At 30.5% G+C, this 14,899-nt stretch overlaps 2 protein-coding genes across 2 annotated transcripts; both read left to right on the top strand.

The window, feature by feature from the left end:
- The first annotated feature begins 3,717 nt into the window (after window positions 1–3,717).
- LOC112422132 (uncharacterized) lies at window positions 3,718–4,470 on the top strand. The gene has a single exon (XM_024784899.1). It carries the CDS (start codon window positions 3,718–3,720, stop codon window positions 4,468–4,470), a length of 753 nt encoding a protein of 250 aa, XP_024640667.1.
- A 5,820-nt stretch (window positions 4,471–10,290) lies between these two features.
- LOC11433048 (annexin D1) lies at window positions 10,291–12,800 on the top strand. Its single transcript, XM_003615048.4, has 5 exons — window positions 10,291–10,452; window positions 10,765–10,910; window positions 11,526–11,744; window positions 11,963–12,175; window positions 12,264–12,800. Exons 1-5 carry the CDS (start codon window positions 10,377–10,379, stop codon window positions 12,558–12,560), a joined length of 951 nt encoding a protein of 316 aa, XP_003615096.1. The 5' UTR covers window positions 10,291–10,376; the 3' UTR covers window positions 12,561–12,800.
- The last annotated feature ends 2,099 nt before the right edge of the window (window positions 12,801–14,899 follow it).

Below are 14,899 nucleotides of genomic sequence, written 5' to 3'. Positions count from 1 at the left end.
AGGGCCCCAAAAATATCACCGATTTCTACGATGATAAATTATTGAGAACATTATTAAGAATAACAAAAAAAAAATTATAAAGATGATGTATATAGAAATTTTTGTGCTATACGGGGGTATATATAGCTAATCACACCAAAAGGGCCAAAAACATTAACTTATTTCAGCCCATCCTTTCATCATTTCAATGTTTGCAGGATTTTTCAGTAAGCTTTGCTATATAGATCCCCCATAAATCAAATATTCCTATATACACCCCATCTCTTGAAATTTTTTTGGGTCTCCTACTGACAAGAGCCCTAGGCCGTCACATCCTTGGCCCATGCCTAGTGTCAGCCTTGCTACTTACGCAAATCTGGCAATGAGGTTATAATTAACTTTTATAGTGTAGTATGTATCCCGTTATACAAACCTGTTATGTTTAAAATTTTCTCTATTTAAATTGATTAACAATTGTATCATTTTTCATATCATCTGAAATACATATCTTTGGCCACCGCATTTGCGGAAACTATTCTGGTTTAGCAACATATGTATCCATCTTAGATTACATCAAAATATTAAAGTAATTGTCACATCATTGTATCAACATCAAAATTGAATTTGAAGACGGATTCTGAAACAAAAACTGAAATAGAATGAAACTTCAATTTCTAGTGTTACTGATCAGAACATCGACTCGATAAAGCCTCAACTCAATTAAAGATTATTTCTGTCCAAGATTATTTCGGCTCAACTCAATTGTATAAATACGCATTACTGAATGATGAAAGTTTACATTCTAATACATGTGACCCTTGGACCAGCCCTAAAGAGAGTGTATTTCACGTCAATACAACTATCCAATAGATTTTTTTTTTCCTTCTGCATAATGGAAGTACATTTTTGATACCAAATCTTAAACAGAGTGTGTTTTATAATACAACTTTCCCATTGTAAGTGGTCGTGTACTATGACCAAAACACACTCACCAACCCATTGGAAGTAAATGGTCTACCATGGAACACATATATTTTATTTCTCTAAATTTCTCACCAAACAAACGTAGCAAGTGTTTGCTGACTACAATTATTCTATTTTTAGTATCATTTTATTTGTCAATGTTTTTTTGTCATGATTTATTAATGTATTTTATTGGTCTAGTCACATAAAAAGCATATGGTTTATCGTAAGTAAATAACTCTAACTTACCCCCTTAAGAAAATAACTCTCTAACTTGTAAGATCGAAAAGAGGTGAAAAAAAAAAAAAAAAACTCATCATCAAAAAGTAAAACTCTCTTCTTTTTTTATACAAAAAAGTAAAACTCTCTTAACCTATATTTTGCAAGTATCCATCCACAACGAACTATTTATGAAGGCAATCCATATTAAAACTTATATACTTTTAAGAGTATTTCTTTTAATTTGTCAAAAAAAAAATAGAGTATTTCTTTTAATAAATTTTCAGTTTATAAAATTAGTTTGTGCATCTTTGTTTTTCGAAAACATTTGAAGATATCATTTTTTTTCTTCATTTTAAACTTATGCTGAAAGAATGGTAAGAGAATTTATGTCGCTAAGTTACTTTGATTTAAAAACCTAAAACTAATAAAAATGCTTTCGATGGTAAGAGAATATGAGGTTTTTGTCCCCGTGAGCTTAGCTCAATTGGTAAGGACAATGCATAGTATATACAAAGTTCGAAGTTCGAATCTCGGCCACCACTAAAAAAAAAGAATATGAGGTTTTGCTTTTTTAGTCGACAACTCGTTAAAGGAAAGTGGTTTTAATCTATATCAAATTGTGTGTTTGAAATCTATAAATATTCAAGAAGTTGAATTGTTTAACTGTTTAAAATAGTTGGAGGTAAGATAAATGAAACAAATCTAATAAAAAGTCTATATAAAAGGGTGTGTGTGTATATATATTCATAGACACTCTTTTCTCCGCACCATCAATATACACCCCCATGTGGTAGGGGCAAGTTAGTATTTTCACCTTACCACTACTCTCTCTCTTTCACTTAAATGCCACATGTAACCGTTTTGTGTGGAGGTTAAAAGTGTATATGTCAGATGGGGTGTCTATCTATCATTGCTCAAACTCTTGTTGGGCATCCATCCCTGCAGCAAATATAAAATTAAGCACCAACTTTCATTTTAAAGATAAGCTGTCCGAACTTGACTGCACTACTATATGATTTTTTAGTCTATTTTTCCAGCTACCTAAGTGTATAAATATCACTAAAAGTTTCCACTTTTTAAGCACAAAACTAGAGTATAAGCCAATAATCCTATTTCTCTACCCCTCACCAAATTAGCAACCTTCAGCATGATCATTAAACACTTCACTCTAGTATACACTTACCTAAAATGGGTATTAAATTTCCTTACATATTATCCCTTCTATAAGCTCCATGATTCTCATTTTCCAATAATTGAAGAAATGTATAGTATATGCAATTATGAACCCATCTCTGACTCAGAGGAAGATGTAGAATGTTCTGTGTGTCTATGTAAAATAGAAGAAGGAGATGAGATTAGAGTATTGAGGTGTGATCATATGTTTCATAGATATTGTTTGGATAGATGGGTTGGTTTCAAGAACAACACTTGTCCACTTTGCAGAGAATCATTGAGATCAGGAAGGGCCATCACTGAGCTTGGAGTTGATGTTCTTTCATTTAATTTTTGTAATATTTATAGTGATCGAGAACATGATGATTGGTGGTTACGTTGAGTAATATAGCTTTGATTAGTCTTTGTATACAATTAAAAAATTTGTACAAGATGAGACATGATATATTATTTGTCATATGAAATTATTTGAGAAATTACATGAGTTGAGTAATTTTCAAATTTAGTTTTTCATAGCAATTAATCAAATGAATTTTTATTAAGAAATTTTATAAAATTTCATTTTTCAATATTAAAAATATTATAAGGGTCAGATGAAATTTACCCATATTTTATGACTTTTTTTTCATAAGGAGGCTGAAGGCCTTTGATTCAAAATTATTCATCACCAATACGAGGACTCCTATAAGACTGGTGACTAGCTATGAATAAGATATACACCGAAAATAAAACAAAATAAGATAAATCTTAAGTAACAATTTCAATTGTCTCATACTCGTTGAAATTAATAAACAATTCCCGGCAACGACGTCAGAAATTTGATGAGTAATTTTAACAAGCGTATTAAATGTGTCAAAAAGTAATAATATTTTTTTTTTGAAGGAAAAAAGTAATAATATTTATAATAAGTTTGTCTTTATATGGATTGTGAAATTTCTATTCAATAATATATGTTGTCACTAGAATGTGTAAATTAGGGGATGCACTTGGGACAATTTTTGTTTACACATAAGATGAAATAAAAGTAAATATAATCAAGCTAAGAAGAATGATTAGGGTATTTTAGATTCACTTCTCTTCTCCTTCACTGCATGATAGTAACAAGGTATATTTTTCTACAATTCTCTAAATAATAGTTAAGTTTTCAAGATATTTGATCATAGTAGTTAGTTGCACGTTAGATCTGATATCCTTTTCTTATGAAAGGATCCTCTTCTCATAATCAAAATTCCCTAGATTCATGATAATTCTAGGCGGGTGGTTGGTAATGGTCGTAACACTTTCTTTTGGACTGACAATTGGTTGGCTGGAGTTCCTTTAAACATTCGTTTCAGCCGTCTTTTTGAATTGTCGGTGCATAAGGAATGTTCGGTTGAGGATATGGCGACTTTGGGGTGGGAGGAAGGCGGAGGTGGGTGGAGATGGCGACGGCGGTTGTTTGCTTGGGAGGAGGATAGTGTGAGGGAGTGTGTGAATTTATTGAATAACATTATTTTGCAGGTTAATTCACAGGACAACTGGTGTTGGTTGCTTGATCCTATTCACGGATATTCGGTTAGTGGGACTTACCGTTTCCTAACATCTTTTGAGGATCAGGATGTGGTTGCTACAAACACAGATGTGTGGCATAAATTGGTTCCTACAAAAGTTTCTCTTTTTGCATGGCGTTTATTGAAAGATAGAATTCCGACAAGGTCGAATTTGGCGCGTCGACACGTTATTCAAGCTTCTGACACTTTGTGTGTTGGAGGATGTGGTCTCATTGAGACGGCGGAGCATCTTGTTTTAGGTTGTGAATTGTTTTGGAAAGTTTGGTATTTATTATATCACTGGATTGGTATTTCTTATGTTCTTCCAGATTCGGTTACGGATCACTACTTTCAGTTTACTCATTTGGTGGGTATGCCACGAGCTTCATATTTTTATCTTAAGGTTATTTGGCTTGCCTGTGTATGGGCAATATGGAAGGAGAGAAATAACTGTTTATTCAAAAATACAGTAATTGATCCTTACAATATTGTCGAAAAGGTGAAGCTGGATTCTTTTTTATGGCTCTCGTCAAATTCTGTATCTTTGGCTTTTGGTTTTCATGATTGGTGGAGGCACCCACTTCTTTGTATAGGGGCTGCCTAATTTTTATTTTTATTTTTTAGTTGTTGGTGACTTGGGTTTGTGTCAGTCACCTAGTTTTTGTATCAGACTTTGAGCGATTCATCATTTTTAGCACACCTTGTGCGGGGTGAATCACTCTTCTTTTGAGCAATATATTCCATTTTGATTTGTTAAAAAAAAAAAAAAAATCCCTAGATTCATATGCCTAAAGCTCATAATCATACAAAGGAGTGAATACGCACCAAAATTATCTCCAATCTATAATAATTAATTCTTACCGATAAACCTTGAACAATTAAAATTAAAGCAAACAATTTGAGGATCATTGTCGATGGCTTAAATTCGTCTGTTGATATTAAGTCATGTGGACTTCTTGGCGGCTTTCAAACACATTGGAGGAAAATAAATATGACGCATTTGCAAGAAATTGAAGAACCCTATTAACTTCCGTTCTTTCAAAGACTATCTTATAGTTTTGGTGAGAATGCAAAATATCAAGTCACCTTTTTTAGGACAAGAACAAATTTTAGTTCAGAGGCTATATTTCTAGGGTTTCAGAATCCATCTAGTAAACTTTACGATCAAATTCAAACAACATATTATTGAAACCCAAACTATGAACTAACCGGAGGTAGATAAGAATAACATGAGTCTCGGTGCAAAAATGTTTGAGTAAATATGAATGCACACAAATGATCTCTATAGTTGGATTATTTTTTTCACAAAAATTAATTAAACATGAATAAAAGACAGACGGACAACAAACTTCGTCGTTAGCTTTTTCGATTCCTATTTTCTTGAGCATTAACGGATGCAAAATTGGAATTGAATTTGATGACCCTGTATTATTTGGTTTCTGCCATGTATCTGTTGCGACCAAGGTTGTCATTAAAGACCCTAATGTTGATTTCCATTTTTTCTTATAAAAAATAGTCATTCATCTTTTTTAATAATCATTCACATTTTTTATTAGAAAAAACGAATCAGTCACATTTGAAACAGTTTTTTTTTTCAATATACGTGCCGACAATGTTATCCACAAACCTTGGACCACCACCTCTTAGTTAGTAGCAACTCATCGTCCATCCATCCATCTATCCCACGAGAGAACTTACAATTCAATTTTAAAAAAAAATTGTAACATGTGTGATATTGAACGTGTTAAACAACTAAAATTAGTAATTTTTTTATGAGTAAATAGTCAATTTTCTCCTTGAAATTGTAAGTTTCATCAATTATCTCTTGAAATTAACAAAACTTCAATTACTCCCCTGTAATTTCACAACGTTAGTCAATTTACCCCATCCATCAAATTTTTCTGTTAGTGAACATGACGTTTTGCAAATATCCCCCCTGAAGTTTTGCACTTATGTGCAAAATGCCCCCCAAACTTAAAATATATATTATTTTTTTCTTAAAAACAAACAATTAATAGTTAAATATTAAAGCTAACTATTAATTTTGGAGTTTGGAAAAACTACATACATATATACATCAAAATAGGGAAAAATGTTTATTTTTAAAGTGACAATAATGATTATTTCTAATAGACAAATTATTATTTTTAGAGGTTTATAAACAAATTAATAATCAGATTTAAATTTATATTTTCTCCTTCACCATCTTAGTCTTTTAACTCCTCCAACTCCTTCAACAATTTGTTCAAATCATTTAAACTACACAACCCCCAATATTAATCCACAAATCATCCCATTATTGTCACTTTAAAAAATACATATTTTTTCCTATTTTGGAGCCTATTTTGATGTATATATGCATGTAGTTTTTCCAAATTCCAAAATTAATAGTTAGTTTTAATATTTAATTATTAATTGTTTGTTTTTAAGAAAAAAATAATATAAATTTTTAAGTTTGGGGGGCATTTTGCACATAAGTGCAAAACTTCAGGGGGGTATTTGCAAAACGTCATGTTCACTAACAGAAAAATTTGACGGAGGGGGTAAATTGACTAACGTTGTGAAATTTCATGGTAGTAATTGAAGTTTTGTTAATTTCAAAGGGGTAATTGATGAAACTTACAATTTCAGGGGGGAAATTGACTATTTACTCTTTTTTTATTGAAAATAACTATTTATTAAAAAGTTATATAGTTCTTCGGTTTCTATTTATAAGAAACATTTAAATCAACAAAATGTGTTGTACTCCCTCCGTTTCAAAATATAAGTAAAATTCACTTTTTAGGTTCATTTATTTAATGATGTATGTGGCCACATACATCATTAAATAAATGAACCTAAAAAGTGAATTTTACTTATATTTTGAAACGGAATGAGTATTTGGTTAAATTTTTTGACTAAATACATCAATTTTTGTTGACTCAAATGTCCTTTATAAATAGGATCGGAGAAAGTATTTATTAAAATAACAAGTTTCAATACTACACAAAAAGTATAGAACCAACATACATACAATACCACATGAGTTTAATAATGAGTAAATAGTCAATTTCCCCCCGAAATTGTAGGTTTCGTCAATTACCCCCTGAAATTAACAAAACTTCAATTATCCCCCTGAAGTTGCATAACGTTAATCAATTTATCCCCTCCGCCAAATTTTTTTGTTAACTGTTTACAGTTATGATCAAATACCCCCCTGAAATTTTACACTTATGTGCAAAATGCCCCATAAACTTGAAAATTTATATTTTTTTTATCCTTGACTCAAAAGATATTAAAGGCAAACAATTAACAATTATTGATCATATAAATCTTTATGAAATGTATGTTTATGCAGCTATTTGTCACATAAATCTTTATGGAAAGTATGTTACTCTCATGTGTTTTAAATATATACATATTTAGAAAACTTTTTTTACACAAGTTGGTAATTATGTTAGAGTATGCACTCATAAAGTACACAAGTCTTTGATAATTGTGTGTCCATAAAGAAAATTCATAGGTTAATATCTGTAGAAGGAAGAAGAAACAAGGCTTAGGTTTGTGAATTTGCAACTTAATTAATGATATAATTTTAATAATGCAGGAAATACCATATCTATTAGCTGCAGCATGTTAAATAGATTATGTCATAGACCTTCTACATGAAGCCGGTATATCACATTGTACTACAAAGTTATGTGATAGATATCAATTTTCTGCTGCTATGGCATTCTTGTCTTGGTTTATTTCAACAGCTTGATATCTTTTTAATGTTTGGTTTTTAGTTTTACCTTCTTTGTAAAAAAATTATCTTGCTCCTTGTTGATAAATTAAAATATGAAGGGTTAATAGTGTTTTTCACCCCTGTAATATAGGTCATTTCCGATTTTCGCCCTTATAAAATTTTCGGTTTGATTTGCATCCTTGTAAAACTTTTTTATTCCAGAAAACACCCCTCCCCCATATGACTGTACATATTTGCTGATGTGGTACACTGTGTGGCATGTTGACTGTGCATATATGCTTATGTGGCGTGATGACTGTATAAATAATTTTATTTTTCTAAGGCTACATGTGGCATTTGTGACTTTTTTTTTAAAAAAAATTTATAATATAAATTCATTTATATTAATTTAGAAATAAAATAAATTTTAAAAATTTGAAAATAAAAAAATTCAGAAATTTTTTTATTACGAAAAATATTTTCCAAATTTTTTATTTTTTGTTTAAATTAGAAAATAATTTTTTTCTAAAATTTTAATTTCAAAAATGATTTAATAAAAATCTGGAATAAATTTTCGAAAAAAAAAAAAAAATCTGAATTTCTTCTAAATTTTTTAAAAAATTTGTATCCAGATTTTTAAAAATAAAACATTTTCCAAAATTTTTTTTTGTAGAAAAAATTTTAAAACTGTTTTTTATTTCGGGAAAAAAATATGACTTTTTTTTTAAATTTCGAATTTGTTTTTTCTAATTTAACTTTTTTTTAATTTTGAAAATTAAACTCCAGAATCTTTGAAAAATTTTAGAAAAATCTGGAATAAAATTTTCGAAAAAAAATCTAAATTTCTTCTAAATTTTTTAAAAAATTGTATCCAGATTTTTAAAAATAAAACATTTCCCATAATTTTTTTTTGTAAAAAAAATTAAAACTTTTTTTTTTGGGAAAAAAATATGACTTTTTTTTAAAACCTCGAATTTGTTTTTTCTAATTTTTTAATATTTAAATTTAAAAAAAAACCGATATTTCAAAAAACTATTATCGTTTTTTCTGATTTTTTTAATATTTGAAAAAAAAACTTTTTTTTTTCGATTTTTAAATTTTATGGAAAAAAATCTTAATATTTTTCTGATTTTTTTTTATTTTTGAAAATTAATTTTCAAATATTTTAAAAAATAAAATCCGATGTCGACAATTAATAATAAATAAATAAAAAAAAAAAAGCCAAGTCAGCGTCACATATGCGCATTTGATGAGTTGAATGGAGGAGAGGTGTTTTCCAGAAGAAAAAAAAAAGTTTTAGAAGGATGCAAATCAAACCGAAAATTTTATAGGGGCGAAAACTGGAAATGACCTATATTACAGGGGTGAAAAGCAGTATTAACCCAAATATGAATGAAAAGGCTGCAGATGACAAAACCATAATTTCTTTGGCATATATTCATTCATTTTCTTGATAATAGAATTTTTATGACAATAGGTACAATATACTACTTGAAGAACTAAATGTATGATTTTTGGTAAGAAAAAAAATCTAAATTTTTATGTTTAGGAGGCATTTTGGCCATAAGTGTAAAATTTCAGGGGGGGTATTTGATCATAGCCGTAAACAGTTAACAGAAAAATTTGACGGAGGTGTAAATTGATTAACGTTATGCAATTTTAGGGGGGTAATTGAAGTTTTGTCAATTTCGGGGGGGGGGGGGGGTAATTGACGAAACTTACAATTTCAGGGAGAAATTGACTATTTACTCGTTTAATAATAATTGCCTTAAAATGAGTGATTTAAAAAAGAACTAAATTAATCCATTCAAATTGACAATATGGAATCAAACCTCATATTTTGAAAAATACACTCTAAGGTTCCAAGTCAACACCACAAGGTCAACCCAAGTTAGTTAAAAAGAAGTTTAATTTTACAAATATTGCTAACAAATGTCCTAAGAACATTGTTAAAGGAACCCACACAACAAAATTCAAACAGATATAAAAGTCAAAACTACACAACTTTGTATATAAAAGTTAGAGTTAAATATGTTTTTAATCCTTACATTTTGTGCACTTTTGAAGAATTAGTGTTTGCTGTTAATTCTCTAACGGAATGATGATGTGGCAATTAGTGGGTCTCGATTATTTTAGGGTTAAATATATTTTGGTCCCTATATTTTGCGTGACTTTGAAGAATATTCCTTATTATTTTAGGAATTTTTAAAAACATTTATTGAAGTGTAAGTCTTTAGAGTGTGTTTTGATTTGTTCAGTTTACACCTCTGAATGTATATCAAGTTTAAGAGCATATCTTGTTTATTTATAAACACCTATAAGTCTTTTGCATGTGTGTTTAAGCCGTGGAAGTCTCTTTCAGTTGTGATGTAGCATTGTTTGTAAGTTTCTTGCAAGTGTGTTTGAGCGTTTGAAAGTCTCTTGCAAGTGTGTTTGAGCGTTTGAAAGTCTCTTGAAAGAGTCTTTAAGCAATTGTAATATAATGAGGTTATAGTGAAAAAATAAATTTTTAAATTAACTTTATGTACGAAAACATCATCATATGCTGCGCTGAACAAAAGTCTCTTGAAAGAGTCTCTTTCTTTTTTTCCCTTTATTATTTTTAATTAGCCGAGAAATCAGGATAACATGGGACGTGGCGACTGAACAAAATGAGCATATATGAATTATTACATACACGTGGCAGGGAACCTAAATTTGACTTTTCATACACTATTATTATATGCTGCGCTGTCCCATTATTGTTTTTCACATCATAAAACAGAGCAAAGAGTGTCTGAAAGTGAGTGAGACAATAATTCACAATGTCGACATTGAGCGTCCCTCATCCTCTTCCCCCTGTCTCCGATGACGTTGAACAGCTCCGCAAAGCATTTTCAGGTAATTAGATTAGATGATCCATGTAATATGTTACTTAGTTTTATTAATCATATTTACGTGGTACCATAATCATATTTTTGTTTTACTTGCTTTGTAAGTTATTTGATTGTTCGATCTGTGTATAATATGATGTTGATTTAGATCCGAGACAGTTAATTTGAGATCGGATGACGATTCAGATTACACACAAAATCAGATTTAAATAATCTTGCGTTGTAATTTTTTTTGATCTAGTACTAACCATGTTTATGGTTAAATGTGATTTAACTTTGGTTAGTTTTCCAATTGATCAATTTTGATTTATGATTATAGGTTGGGGAACCAATGAAAACCTGATTATATCGATCTTGGGTCATCGGAATGAGGTACAAAGGAAGGTTATCCGAGAAGCTTACGCTAAGACTTATGAAGAAGATCTCATAAAGGCCTTGAACAAAGAGCTTACCAGTGATTTTGAGGTCAGTTAAGGGCCAAACCCTTAATTTGGATTTAGATTTAAATGGATTGGATCCTTTTTGGATAAACAACTTAATTAAGCACGCTATTTCTAATTCAAAAGATAAAATAAGTTAAACTGTTTTCATATAAGCTATAAGATGGTTTCCTAAGTTATCCTGGAGAGCTTATGGAAATAAGGTGAAAACAGCTTATGGACTATGAGATAAGTTGTTTCTATCAGCTCTCTCAAACAGTTTCATAAGTAATTATGAATGTTCAAATGAACAAATCCAATCAGGCTTCGAATTATGGAATCTCACTCAGTGGTAGACTCCAGGATGTGCCTGTGTATACTTGGATGAGCACATTTAAGTGATTTGTGACACTTTCATTGTAATTTTAATTGTAATTTCAGCTCTTGAGTTTTGGTAATTGAAACTTCAAAACCCAATTCTGATTAAAACCTGACTTTAGGGCCAAAAAGATGTTATGTTTATTAAGGGGGGAGCGTGATGCCAAGCCAAACTGTTTGGTATTGAAAACATACAATAAAACTATCCTGTAACAAGAATAATATATGTATAATTTTTTGGCTATGTGAAATTGATATGCACTTTGAATTTTCTCTTCATCAGAGGTTGGTTCATCTTTGGACACTGGAATCCGCTGAACGTGATGCATTTTTGGCAAACGAAGCAACTAAAAGATGGACATCGAGCAATCAGGTTCTGGTGGAACTAGCTTGCACTAGATCTTCTGATCAATTGTTTTTTGCAAAGAAGGCTTATCATGCTCTTCATAAGAAATCTCTTGAAGAAGATGTTGCTTACCACACAACCGGAGACTTCCGTAAGGTACTACTGACTGATTTCTGTGCATAAATTTGATAGTTATAAGCTGAAATGAACATTTGATGATAACTATTGCGTATATCTGATCTTGGCTTATTTTGTATTTAGACTAAATGCAGGATCATACTTTTAAAAACTTGAACTGAATTTTTTTTGTTTGATTTATGTTTGTGTCACTCAAAAGTCAAAAATTCAAAATTAGTTTATTTTTGGTTGTCTAGCTCCTATTACCTCTGGTTAGTTCTTACCGCTATGAGGGAGATGAAGTCAACTTGACTATAGCAAAAGCCGAGGCAAAAATACTGCATGAGAAGATTTCAAAGAAGGCTTATAACGACGACGATTTCATCAGGATTTTAGCTACAAGGAGCAAAGCACAAATTAATGCTACTTTGAATCACTACAAGGATGCATTCGGAAAAGATATAAACAAGGTTAGTAGACTAGTAGTTCTCACACTTTTCAAGTTTTATTGAAACTGATTTGAGTAAACTGTAATAATTTTTTGAGCCAATGTTGTAGGATCTGAAAGAAGATCCAAAAAATGAGTACCTGTCTTTACTAAGATCGACTGTCAAGTGCTTGGTTTTTCCTGAGAGGTACTTTGCGAAGATAATTCGTGAGGCTATCAACAAGCGAGGAACTGATGAAGGAGCTCTTACAAGGGTGGTGGCAACAAGGGCTGAGATTGATTTGAAAATTATAGCTGAGGAGTATCAAAGGAGGAACAGTATCCCTCTTGATCGGGCCATTGTCAAGGACACCACCGGTGACTATGAGAAAATGCTTCTGGCAATTTTAGGACATAATGATGCTTGAGATATATGTTTGTGTGCGAGTGTTTTCCCGTTTCATTGAGGCACTATACTATGTGCTTTTACAAGTTGTGTTTTCAGCATGGTTGTCTTTCTTATGTGTTGTTATGATTTTGGAAGCATTTGGAATTGATCCAAGCATGGAATAATGTAATCGTAATTAGCTTTTGTAAATCACGATAGTAAACCTGTGGTTACTTTAAATAAAATATATAGACAGTAAATGTTATGTTGGCTTCTGCAATTGTTTCCTACATGGATCAATAGCCTGAAAATTAAAGTTATGTTTGAGTGTTGAATTTTGAAGAAAAATGCAGGCAAACATTTATTTTTTATTTCTAAGATATAGATTCTAAAATAGTTTATGAAACAAGGTGAATATGGGTACAAGAGTGGAAGAAGAGGTGATAAATAGACGAAATAACAAGTCATTGAAAACTCACACAAGTGGAGGAGTTGGAGTTCAAACTTCAATCACAACGTCTATATAAGCAATTTCGACAATATTTGAACCACAACAATATTTTAAATTGTGATTAACCTCAAACAGCCTCAAAATTGTGGTTGAGGCAGTGTTGCTCTTGCGCCCTGAATGTCAATCACATAATATCCTAAATCACAATGCACCAACATAGTTGGTGACCTTAGCCTACAGTTCATGACACCTTATTTCCATCTGCTATCTAGAATAGTAAAACATTATAACTTAATATCAAAATAATTGGACTTTATTTTATCTTTTACATAATAAGCATTTATGGTATAAACTGTAAATTACTTTGTTTATCCAAACAGGTTCTAACTTCTAAATTTAACATAATTTAATAACCATCTATATATACGCTAAAAGAAAGTCATAAAATCTCCCAATTCTTATCATGGATGTATCGCACACAACCCATCCTCCATCCATAAGGTAAATAATAATACACAATGCAACAACAACATAATAAACACTAAGAAACTAAACATAGAGATTGGGTGTACGAAAATGCTGATAAGGAACAGCAACATAAAGTGTCTTGATCTTGATGAGAAAATCCTCTTACAACCTACAATATGGAGGGCTTGGACTTGGAACCAAGGTTTTGTTAATTGCTTCAACCAAAGCTGCATGCAGAGAGCCCTGTATCAAAATAAAAAAGACAAGAAGAAGCATCACAATTCCAACATGAAAAATACTAACAAATAAGCATAGTCTCATAATGACAATCAGAATAAATGATGTTAGGTTTTGATTTAAGAGATTAATTTTTGTGTCATGAGTGTAACATTTTCTTACGTGCATTCAATCAAATTACACGCCACCTTTATAGGTTAGTTTCTAAAAAATCTCCACAAATATACATGGCGTGATTTAATTGGATGCATGTCTAAAAAAAATTACATTGTCGGTGTATATAAATTAAATTCTTTAATTTATATAAAAATGTTGATTTTCAATATATATGATCAAAATATGTGTATGTATTCTACGGGCAGCCTAACTTTACGATAGAGTTTGAAGCCCCCGTTAAGAAATGTAAAGTCGAAGGTGTTTCCTCCCCCAAAAATAAATAATAAAATAGGGCGTGTGTGCACGTGCGCGCGCATGAACTATGTGTTTAATAACACACATTTTGATATACTCTTCAATACATCCATTGTGGTTAGTCAATTTAGATAACAAAATTTAGATAACAATCAACACAACTTTCTCATAAATTGATCACATTTAAAAATTTGCTTTTTAATAGAATATAGACTAATTTATTACGCATATTTATCTTGAGCTAGGTGAAAGCCATGTTTGCAAATTTCTTTAACCAGCTTTTCTTGACTGTTTTCCATGGAGAACTTTGTTGCAGCATCATATATAAACTATCATATATCATAGAGGAAAATTGATTATAAATCAGCAGTTAATAAATAAAATAAAAAAATGAAATTTTAGTCACTTAGCATTATGTAAAAAATTTCCATCACATTTTTTGAAAATTTTTCCATCACATTAAATAACAAGTAAAATTGAGTTATCTTGGTATAAAAATTTGAAAAGGGTCACCTGTAACTAAATATTCAAGCCTGTTTCAATGGTCAATAATAAATACTTTCTTAAGCTAAATATTTACATTGGTCACCATGTCATAAACAATTAAATATTTTTTTATAGGCATATGTTAGTTAAATATGAAAATCCTAGAAACATTAGATAAATTATTTCATCCGTTCTAAAATACATGTCACAATATTACAATATTACAATGTATACTATTTACTTAGCTTACTTTGATCATATTTTTTAACTAACATATAAATATAAATGTTAGCATTTAAGATGTTGTTTGATTGTTTCAACGAATA

The sequence above is a fragment of the Medicago truncatula genome, chromosome 5, assembly GCF_003473485.1.
Source record: "Medicago truncatula cultivar Jemalong A17 chromosome 5, MtrunA17r5.0-ANR, whole genome shotgun sequence".
NCBI lineage: Eukaryota > Viridiplantae > Streptophyta > Magnoliopsida > Fabales > Fabaceae > Medicago > Medicago truncatula.
Note: the sequence above shows the minus strand (reverse complement) of the source record. Positions and strands in the feature narration are given on the sequence as shown.

Bases quoted from the DNA above. Each gene is read 5' to 3' on its own strand.
- LOC112422132 (XM_024784899.1), top strand. From the start codon at position 3,718: ATGGCGACTTTGGGGTGGGAGGAAGGCGGAGGTGGGTGGAGATGGCGA.
- LOC11433048 (XM_003615048.4), top strand. From the start codon at position 10,377: ATGTCGACATTGAGCGTCCCTCATCCTCTTCCCCCTGTCTCCGATGAC. The intron at 10,453-10,764 runs GTAATTAGATTA...TTATGATTATAG, and splicing joins GCTCCGCAAAGCATTTTCAG to GTTGGGGAACCAATGAAAAC. The intron at 11,745-11,962 runs GTACTACTGACT...TTGGTTGTCTAG, and splicing joins CAACCGGAGACTTCCGTAAG to CTCCTATTACCTCTGGTTAG.